The 11,106-nt window shown below is 33.8% G+C and overlaps 3 protein-coding genes across 4 annotated transcripts in view; 1 reads left to right on the top strand and 2 right to left on the bottom strand.

Moving 5' to 3' along the window:
- Nucleotides 1-11,106, top strand: part of LOC119836266 (flotillin-2) — a 198,514-nt gene that overhangs the window by 100,604 nt on the left and 86,804 nt on the right. The gene's annotated exons all lie outside the window — the stretch shown is intronic.
- On the bottom strand, nt 5,156-7,649 carry LOC119836265 (glucose dehydrogenase [FAD, quinone]). The gene is made up of 2 exons (XM_038361548.1): nt 7,477-7,649; nt 5,156-6,962 (listed from the first exon to the last, which is right to left on the bottom strand). The coding sequence occupies exons 1-2, from the start codon at nt 7,615-7,617 to the stop codon at nt 5,253-5,255; spliced, it is 1,851 nt and encodes a 616-aa protein (XP_038217476.1). The 5' UTR covers nt 7,618-7,649; the 3' UTR covers nt 5,156-5,252.
- LOC119836267 overlaps nt 7,649-11,106 on the bottom strand; it is a 20,734-nt gene continuing 17,276 nt past the window's right edge. For both annotated transcript variants that reach the window (XM_038361554.1, XM_038361553.1), the window contains exon 2: nt 7,649-8,254. In XM_038361554.1, coding sequence (XP_038217482.1) covers nt 7,682-8,212 — 531 coding nt within the window. In that variant the 5' untranslated portion in view covers nt 8,213-8,254 and the 3' untranslated portion in view covers nt 7,649-7,681. The remainder of the gene's footprint in view (nt 8,255-11,106) is intronic.

Raw genomic sequence — 11,106 nt, forward strand, 5'->3', positions numbered from 1 at the left:
TTTATTCATTCTTTTGTCGATTTACTGAAGTTTCACTTCTATCATGTGTGAATCGCACACACACCTTTTTTTTTGTAGAAAAATACTTGGCCATTTACAGTATCGATTAACTTTAGGGAAAGATTCTATAAACACCTAATCGAATAACCGTTGTACAATATATATATATAAAAATAAAAAATAAAATTGAGTCTAAATTTCACGCGAAGAATTAATTGCAAAACGTTCTAGACATTAATTTAGATTATTCCAATTATGTCATCGAGAGGCTCTATAATAACACTCAATTTCCATATTTAACATGCAAATAGCTCATATGTTGGTATGTTATAATATACGTAATTTCTGATTGCTTCACAGTAAATACAGATAAATTGTCTTCTATCCGTGGATTGTGAAAGATGACTCGACCGGTTAATATTATAGCATCTTTGCTAAATAATAAAAAATCAGCTTCAAACAAATTTCTTTCGTTAGCGCACGTATAAAGGCCAATTAAGGTTGAATTTGCAAATGAAGCTTTATGGTATTTATACAATTACCTAGTGTTTTCTTTACGGAAATATCGAGATTAAAAGTACAGCTAATTAGCTGGTTCCGGACCATAACATTATAATTAATACGCTAGCTGAATTGTGGCAAAGTTTTAGTGTTTCTTAAATGATCTTCATCGATAATAATTAATCGATACAAACGCAAACAGCGATGTAACTGGTTGTTGTTAAACAAACAACTCGTAACTTAGACCGAGCCCAGACTTTTACTCAGTTATTTGAATCGCGCGAACATTTAATATTTGTAACGGTTGTAACAAGGAAACAGCTTCGTTTTCATCCAGAAATCGAAAGTGCGACGACGTAATGGGAACGATTACGTCACTCTGCACATGTATATAATATATATTAGTATATAGTACAGTCTATATACAGCTTTCACGCACATCTCTTTATGAATCGGGTGTTTTATTCAGCTTTGATTATCTTATATAGGTGTCTGTATCCGTAAGTGTAATGATGTTGCTTAATGATAGCGTTCTGTGAGTGTGGTTAGGTTTTTTGAAGCTATTGTGTTGGTCAATGCACTTCTATTTGTTTTATTGGTAGGTACGGTTCAGATGGTTTTAAACAGATATAGAGAAGAAAAAGAAAAAGCTATACGGTAAATTGTGATTTGAAATTAAATTTGGAATGTCTTTGCTATTGGATTTGTTTTTATTACTTTATTGTACTTTAAGGCTTCTAGTTAGTGATGAAATATTATTATTTTGCCAGTGATTAGGTATTTAAAAATTTGTTTCGTTTGAAATTGAATTGGCTGTTTCAAGCATTCTCCCCTATATGAATCTATTGTTTATTTTCACGACAAAACAATAACGCGATAGAGATTCAGTGTCACAATTACCGTCTTGATGTCTTATTAATGTGTGTCTGTGTGCTATTATTTAACAATGAATAGGATAGATACTTGAACACTGCGTACCCTTCACTTTAGAAAATTATTAAGTGACAATCATCGTTCTTTTTATATATTCACCGGTTACGTAAAAACTGTTATTTCTTGCTATAATTGTTATAAGAAAATGCTTTAAATTCTAAGAAACGGAATCCGTTGTTTGGCTTGCTATGCTCTTGAGTTATAAAAATATAAAATAAACAACAGCTAACATATATATTTTTATGATTCCTTTGCCTTGGATTGGATTTAAAATAATTTTAAATTTTATTTTTGCTTCACCTTTATAATTGTGGAAAATCAGCTACAAAAATCCTTCGATATTGCACGTATAAAGGCCAATTTAGGTTGCATTTGCATATAAAACTATCCGTTTATTTATAGTCCAGTATGTACAGAGTATGCCTTTGTATATAGTTTTATATATTTCCCAATGTATTAAGCACCTTATCTTATATTGGCAGAATTCGTTAAGAAAAAATTAATAATAAACGTATGATGCTTATGGTTAGGATAGTAACCATGGTCCCCGGTGGTTGATTTAGTTTGTTTAGTGTAACATAATTATCGAAGTGATAATTATTGCATACGTCCAGTTGTTTCTAGTAAGCACGATTTTGCGTAAAATATCGGTCTTATATAATGGGCGGCGTACGTGAGCGCCCGCGCATTGTTGGCCCCGATGTGAAACTATTGTAGGGCTGCTGCGATTTATTTTAAGGTTTGCGAACATTTGAAAACGTACAATTGTTATGCAAATTTAAAAATGTAAGAAAGAACCATTTAGGTTTTTTATGTGGTTTTTGGGAGTGTGTTTGTGTACCGAAGTTTTATTAAATATTGAAAACTGTGATAAAGATAAATTAAATCTTTATTATCTTTATTCATTGAATGCTAAAGTTTCTCGCATACACATATACTTATTATTCAATAAATTGCAAAAAATAATTTAATAAAAGCGATTAGTTCGTGTGGATATTGATTATCCTCTTATTATAAAAAATCTTAAATAGAAATAAGGATAAAGTCATAATTTTATACAAATAAAAATATTATAATAAAATAAGGTATTATATATAGCTGGCAGCCCTAGCGCTCACTGACCAGTGACCACGCAACTTTACAGGTTGGTATTACCAATGCGCCCCATACCATGGGGCTGAGTCGAATATGATATGCCACTAGGTCAGTATACGACCCATTATTTGTTTAGTCTTATGCAATACATATGTAGCACGCGTGTTTCTTAAGTGTGTAATTAAATTGTTCAGAGATGTTCCGTTGTTGTTGCTTTTAATTTGAGTACAGGTAGTTCTATTAGTTGTGGTTATAATAATAAGCTTCGAGTGGGTTTGTATGTTTGGAAGAGAAGTGGAATTCACGTTACGAGCTGTGATTTTATGTACGTTATCTATCTAAGTAATTGATTTCTTACTTGAGAAATAAATTGTAAACGAAAAAGAAGGGATCAGGATACAAAAACATTTCGACTTATGAAATTCATTTAAAGGAATCGTAAACGTAATAGCACCTATACCTCCCCTATTAAATAATAGGGGAGGTATAGGTGCTGAATAATATTCCTTTTTAGAACTAATATTCTTTTTTAAAAGAACATAGAGAATTAGTTAGTGTCCTCTACTAATAGAGAAACTGTAATGGTGCGAAAGTTTCAGTGAATGATAAATACGCAAACATCCATCTTTCGTTATTTTGTATGAAATTACATAACGTAATGTAAACTTGTCATTTTATACTGGTTCATCTAATAAATATTGCGTTTGCAATTGTATAATATAGAACGAGGAAGCGCATAGCTGGCTGCATCTCGAACCCGTTGGTTGCGTGCTATCACAGTGGGTAATTACAAATTAATACATTTATACATATAATTTGGTTTGGTTTTCGACTGTTATTTATAGGAGGAAAGTAAACTGCATTTGTACTGTTATGTTTGTATGATTCGTTCCGTCGTTGTACATTTATTGTAAGTTTATTATTTGACTGATAGAATGTGGATGCGTATACATATTATGTATACATATTAATATATAGATTATTAGTATTTTCCGGGCCTAGGATATTTTATTGAATCGTATGTAGGTATTATTGGCGTCCCATGTTGGATTTATATTTTATAATAGAACAGAAGAAGAAAGAAAATGAATCTTAGAATGTATCATGGTTCATGGGGTAGCCAGAAATGCATTTACCTAGAAGCTAATGTGGAATAGAGAATAACACATACCTATTACATATGTGCCCCTCAAATTAAATTGTTTCGCCGGCATAAAATATACAACAAAAAATCACGAATCAATCATCAAGACAGGCACAGGAACATACAGAATCACACATACATGTACTAGGAACATATAGAGTGTAGGCTCCTAGTTCGTCCCAAATCATTTTTACCCCAAGGCTTAAGGAAACCAGACATATTACATGTTCGTTGATATTTTCATATTCATATACTTATTTTAAATGGTCTGCTAGATATTTTCTATTCTTTGCTTGTTGTGCCATAAGAACCAACAGAGATCAATTCGTTTCTGCTACGGTTGCTAAAATTAGTTTTAACCCCGAAGGCCTAGTCGTTTTTTTAACCTTGTAATCTAAATTATCTAAATCAGATTCGCTTCAAATGTACTTGAAGTAATTATTACTTTAATTAAGCTAAAACGTAATGATTTTTCAGTCATAAGTTTGTGTATTCGTATAATAATACATGTATGAACTAATGAACTGACTTGAAAACTTGCTGTGTACCTAACAAAGATTCAGAATAATAAACAATTAGCCAAATTTGAACTTTGTGTGACTGTGTTATATTGGTTTATTTATTTTTGTACTGTATATTATATAACTGCAATTATTATATTTTTCCCCAGATTATATAATTATTTAGAAACAGCTAATAAAAATCTATGTATAAATACAATTATTTTTATTTTGACGCCATCTAGTGCTTAATTTTATTACTGACTTATCTTTTGAATTTGGTAGTTGCGAGAGTTCTTCAATCGCACCCTAGGTGGCGTTTTGTAGAACTGATTATGTAAGTTCTTTTAGGCTTCGTTAGATGGCGTATTCGCAATAAGCCTAATAGTTTGAAGATAAATCAAAGATTGAAACAAAGTGATGTCTATACGAATATTATAAAGCTGAAGAGTTTGTTTTATAAGAGTAAATACTCGGCCGATTTTATAAACTACTAGCTGCACCCGGCAAACGCTGTTCTGCCTTACTCTGATCATTTAGAGGTATGAAAAATAGATGTTAGCCGATTCTCAAACATACCCGATACGCACACAAAATTTCTTAAGAATCGGTCAAGCCGTTTCGGAGGAGTATGGCAACGAAAACTGTGACACGAGAATTTTATATATTAGATTTTACAGTTTGATATGCACGTGAGTCCTAAGGGATACAGGCAGAATATTAATATACTACGAGCGAAGACAAGGCGGACCGCTTATTTGTAAAGTCTAAGCTTCAAGTATTTTATTTAGTCAATATGTATAAGATATACAAAGAGAAAGTTCTTTGATCATTTATTTACATTACATAGATTTGGAAATGTTAAATGAATAGAGATCATATATATATTCTGAAATTTATTATATTTGCTGGGAATTGAAAACCAATGATTTCTTTATATTTTTTATTAAAACAAATCGAGTATATAATTATGTACATACTTAAAAATAATTGTTTTATAATAAACAACTTAAAGTACTTTGTGACATAAATACTTAATAGTTCATGACTAACTTTGAATTTTGTTTCACTTAACACTGTCATAACACGAGCCAGTCCTCTTTGATGATATCGGATGCTTTTTCAGCGATCATAATCACCGGAGCGTTCGGATTCCCACTGATTATAGTGGGCATTATACTTGCGTCCACCACTCTCAAATTGGCGACACCGTGAACGCGAAGTCTTGCGTCGACGACTGCGTTTTGGTCATATTTAGGCCCCATTTTACACGTACCAGTCGGATGGTATATGGTGAATGTAAAATGTTTTAAACTGCACTCCCAATATTCATCGCTGAATAGAGGGTGGTGCTGGCATCCAGGCAAAGGTATCGTATGCGGTCGCGAGCCGTATCTCTGGAATGCTGTCGTATTCGATAAAGCGAAAGCTATCTTTATACCTTCAGTTAGAACTTGTATGTCTTCTTTGTATGCGAAGTAGTTTGGCTCTATTGATGGGGGTTGGAACGGGTTGCGGCTTTTTAACTTAACCCATCCAGAGCTCTTAGGCCGTAACAGTAGCGGCAGGATCGTCCACGTTTCGGCGCTTTCTATTGGTTTATATACCGTGTTGTACACTCTATCGCGTAAGTTAAGAATCTTTCTTATTTGTTCTCCACCATCAGAGTTTACTGAACTCGGGGCGAAATGAAACTGTATGTCTGGCCAATTACCCGATGGAGGTGCGTATTTCGTGTTAACAAATGCCAAACCTTCAACACCTTGTGTGGTCATCGGTCCTTTTTCGTATAAAATGTAGTTCATTGCGACAGAGAAAGATTGGAATCTGTCCTTTTTGAACGTGACAGGTTTGTTTACTACGAACGTTAAGCCACCCAATCCTACGTGATCTTGTAGATTGTGACCGACTTTGAGGTTAGCGACCAGCGGAATGCCGTGCTCTCTTAGGTGTTCCGCTGGACCAATTCCACTTAACATAAGCAGTTGTGGACTAGCAAGCGCACCAGCTGACATAATAACTTCTCGCTTTATCCTTACCTTATGACGCTCTCCATTTCGATAAAATTCTACGCCGTACGCTTGTTTCTTAACTGGGTTTATAAGGATTTTGGTAACCTGGGAACCCAAAGCGACATGTAGGTTGCTTCTATGACGAACAGGTCTAATAAAAGCCTTAGCCGTACTGCATCTACTCCCACGACGCATAGTTGCCTGGGTCAACATAAAACCTGTTTGTTTTGCGCCGTTAATATCGCGAAATTCGTAACCCAGTTCCATGCCACCTTTTAAAAATGTTATTGATAACGGTGTCCGCCAAGGAGCTTCTTGTACAGTTAGATATCCGCCCGTGCTGTGATACGGGTTGTTAGATAGGTATGGATTACGATTATCCTCCGATTTCAAAAAGTATGGTAAAACTTGATCGTACGACCAACCAGGATTTCCAAGAGCCTCCCAAAGATCGTAGTCATTTCTATTGCCTCTAACATATACCATAGCGTTAAGGACACTACACCCACCGAGGACTTTCCCTCGCGGCCAATTGCAGCGGTCTCCGTTCATGGCTAGGCAGTATGAGCGGTTGTGTGACGGCGTCGTTTGGAATTTCCAGTCCATCTCTGATAGCTGTGTATAACCAGCCAGGGCTGGTATGTCGGAGATTTCGTTCTCATCTTGTCCAGCTTCTAGGAGCAACACTGTCCAGTTTCCTACTTCGGAGAGCCGCGACGCGACCACCGCACCCGCTGAACCCCCGCCTACTATTACGAAATCGTAGATTGGTAATATCTGAAAATATAATAATATCCGTTTATTTTTCAAATAAATAATATATACGATAATGATAGAATGATAGTCTAACTTAAATCGTGAATTTGTTATAAAATAACATTTATGTAAGAATTTCTAACATTTACATTTTGCATAACATTATGTAAGTCTTGATTGTTTTGTTTGTTGGGTGGTTTACCCATTAGTTATAAGTTCCGCGCGTATAAAAGTAAAGTAATAATTGAACAACAATCCAAATCCTTACTTATGTTATATCGTTGCTAATGTATAGTAACTATTTGATCGATTTTTCTTACATATCAACGTTTCTGTACGGATTGAAATCAAGGTATAATTTTGAGTGTTTGGAGGCATGAGAGTGACAATGTCGTATTTTACTAACGGGTAACATCTAATTGCTATGGAAATCTCTTTTTATCGGGGGAAGCCTCGGGCAAATATCTAGTATCATATCGACTTATTAATTGAAAATAACGTATTTAATGTATATATGTTAGCATGTTACACTTACAGTATTGACATCTGTGATGTAAGATTCCGGATCGAATTGCTGATATCTGAAATACGTAATCCCGAGAGCCAGGAGTGGTATCAGACCCAGTACTGTGATAGGTGATGGTGCTAAACTCGCCAGCGCTCCGGCAGCCTCCATGTTTATCTTCCCAATACATTTACTACCCTAAAACTATTTACAACTTAACCTACTAGTCTTGTTTTTATGCCCAATTATCTATCTTTTTCCTCTGCTCTTCTGCAGATATAATCTTAGGCGTATAATTCCTTATGCCAGCCTTCTTCGGAGCCGGATCAGCTTTCAATGTAGCCTTTTCAGTATCACTCAAATAACTCTTAATACGGGCACTCTTAATTTTTTCAGTGTCGGTGAATAACTGAAGTTTGTATCGTTTGTCTTTCGGTATCTTTACCGGTTTGTAAAGTTCTTTGTTGACTTCTCTGTAATTATCGTTTTTGTACAATTGAACACAATAGTAATCACTCTTAGATGATCGATCTGAGCGTCTCTCGTAAGCGCTAGAACCGCTTCGGTATCCGCTACTTTCTGTAGAGGAATTGTCACTTCTAAAACTATCGGTGCTCCTTCGTGATTTGTGTGTGTAATCTTTCCTTTCGTAATCGCAAGATCGCAAATCTATGGATGATGCTCTCTGTCTGTCGTGGTACTTGTCGCGGTAGTGCCTCAGTGGTGCGACAGTGGCGTGCTCAGCAAGCGACTGCTCTTGACCCATGATGGAGGCAGCGAGGGGCTGGCCCACAAAGTAGTGCGGTGTCTGGAAAGTAAAGGAAAACTCGTGTTATTTCTAAGTATTTACACAATGATTTTAATGCAATACACATTTATTTATTTATATAATTATATAAGTTTTTGAATTTACTCGTTACTGTATACAAAATCTTCATTCTTCCAAACCAATTAAAATAACCATAAGATAAATTCCGATTTTTGTTATAACACATTTTATATTACATATTATATTATATAAGAATTATAAATATTAGCACAATTTCTTCATACTTATAATAACAGTAATAATTACATTACATTTTCTGTAAGTAATTTTTTTTAATTAGAAAATAAATTTATCATTGTTCAATTATAACCAAATTAAAATAATATCTTGCTTTATGGAGGTTTATTATTCATAAAAGAAATACAATTACTTTTATCAGGTATACATAATGTACCTACTTATATTCCAAGTCTAATTAATGAATATGTAAGCATAAAAATTTAATTTCACGCCATGAAATTAATTGTATTTATAGGTTAATTTACGCGACAATAATATATTTTAGGAATCCAAAATAATTAAAATAGATAAAGGTACTAACGAAACTTCGTTATAAGTACTAATCGTACTAATATCATAAATGAGATAGTTTATAGTGTTTGTTGCTTAGTCACGTGAAAACAACTGAATAAATTTGTATCATACTTGGCAGTGTTACTTATGTACCAGAGTAACACATGTAAGAAAGAAATACTATAACAACACTTGCTTTTTTCCGTGCGTTTATATGCAGGTGGCACAGCTACTAATATTATTTAGTTTGTGACGGTATTAATTGTTATACATTGAATTGTCAGAATTTCTAAGGTTTGTTCATGAAAAAAGTTTACATTAGTGAATGTCTTTCAAACGTTTAAAATGTGTCAAACATCCAATTGCAGTACTAGATATGTAGTTATTCTGTTATTAAATAATAATTGTAAATTGCTCATTTAGTATATGATTAAAATTGGCCAAAAAGCAGCGTCAGTTCATCAGCTGGCAGGTCTGCGATAGTTGACTTGCCAGAGAGTGAGATGAAATCAAGAAGATTCATATCCCGAACTCATCATTCGCTGTTCAGTCGAGTCAGTTAAGACCCTCCTGATGGCAACTTCTGAGAGCTTGTAATTTGATTATACATTACATTGTAATCATATCAATAGTGCGTTTAGAACACCGAGTAGCGTCATCTGTCGGTGAAGAACTGGAACTACCGTTCAGTAACCTTGGGAGATACCGTTACGTGTATTGTGTATTTATAGTCCTATCGCGTGATTATAATATACAAAATATATTGTATATTATTGTGTACTTTTACCTTATTCACATAAAAATTATAATAAAAGGAAATGAGAGCGTCGATCGGTCAGTATAGTTGTAAAAATAGTGACGCGAGAGAAATTTTAAAACCAGTTTTTATAAGGCACTTAAGACGGTTTCAACGTTTCTACAAACAAAAGTCCGTGCGATGTTCAAGATAATTGAAATCGATGCGTTGCTGTGGAGGTCTATGCACAGATACTTCGAGTCTGAAACTTTCACTGGCGAGTCTAAATTGCTCGATATTTCTACCGTAATTTCTTTCGAGAAACACATGATCTTTGAATACACGGATTGCTACTCGATTGAAGGTTTCACTTTCGATACAGCAATAGGTGTTAACAAAATTGTGTTAACTATTACCCAGTTCCCGCTATATTTACGTTTCAAGAACTTTTACTTGTGTGTGTTGGTAATTTTTGCTTCTTTGGTATTTGGCGCGAATCAGTTTCATCTGTTACGCATGTTATTTTGTTTGACATGAATAAAAATATGCCTTAAACAAGCTTATGTATTACATTATCTTTATAATAGCAGTTGTAATTTAACTAGGTATTCATTTCAATATATTTATGTCGATAAATCGTTTAGCAAAAAGTGCTTTTATTCTAATCAAAACTGATAAGGTTTTGTTCGCTTTTTTGTTTGTAATCGTTTTTATATGTAAGCAACTGCAACTTGGTAATCGCCATAAAATAGTATCATAGAACTTCATATATTAGAAATATTGACCATAAAAGTTTATGAATAGGAAATAAAATCTATCAGATTTTTTGGGTCATGGCCCACGAGTCTTCACTTTTTATGACCTACATTTTTACAGATAACAAGAAAAAAGTTGACACAACATATTTAGAAGCAGTTTGAAGATATTAAAATCGTTCAATTAAAAATCGTTCAAAAAATATTTAAGAGGTATTAACGTAAGCGAAGTAAGCGATGTAAGATAAGTAAATAAAAATCCATTGTTAATGATGAAACAAAATCTGTTGCTAATGAAATTACCTTCACATAAAGCGAAATGTACAACCATGCAAAACAATTTACTCGCTCCTATTGTTATACAATTTGTATCTTTGTAAATAGACGAGTTGTGTCAACAAATGTGATCTTTGTACATATAGAGTTAAAGTTCTTTTTACATAACTTATTAAATGGACATTTTTTTTATTCGTCGTTAACGTCAATGTGTTATTTGAATGAGTTAAAAATTATAAACACAAACATTATAGTGTTTACTTCAAGTGCTTGAAGAGGTTTACGTAACTCAATATAACAGCTATTTACAAAATAAAGAAAGATTTTTAGTCAATATTTAACTCTTAACTACCTGTATTTATTCAGGTAATCCGATCGGATCGTAATGAGACAATCGATCATATTTATTGAGTAAATATTATACTATAACCTTGAAGTGAACGTATGGTTGTGTTTTAAGGCTCCGAAATTCAACCTTTTATTACATAATTATGGTGTACTTGCTGCGCCCGCGGTTTTACCCGCGTAAGTCCGTATACCGTAGGAATATC

This window comes from Zerene cesonia, chromosome 23, assembly GCF_012273895.1.
Source record: "Zerene cesonia ecotype Mississippi chromosome 23, Zerene_cesonia_1.1, whole genome shotgun sequence".
Taxonomy (NCBI): domain Eukaryota; kingdom Metazoa; phylum Arthropoda; class Insecta; order Lepidoptera; family Pieridae; genus Zerene; species Zerene cesonia.

What these genes read in the sequence shown, in the direction of transcription:
- LOC119836265 (XM_038361548.1), bottom strand. Translation starts at nt 7,617, where the DNA reads ATGGAGGCTGCCGGAGCGCTGGCGAGTTTAGCACCATCACCTATCACA. An exon ending in ACATCACAGATGTCAATACT is followed by an intron (nt 6,963 to 7,476) that starts GTAAGTGTAACA and finishes TTATATTTTCAG; the next exon opens with ATATTACCAATCTACGATTT.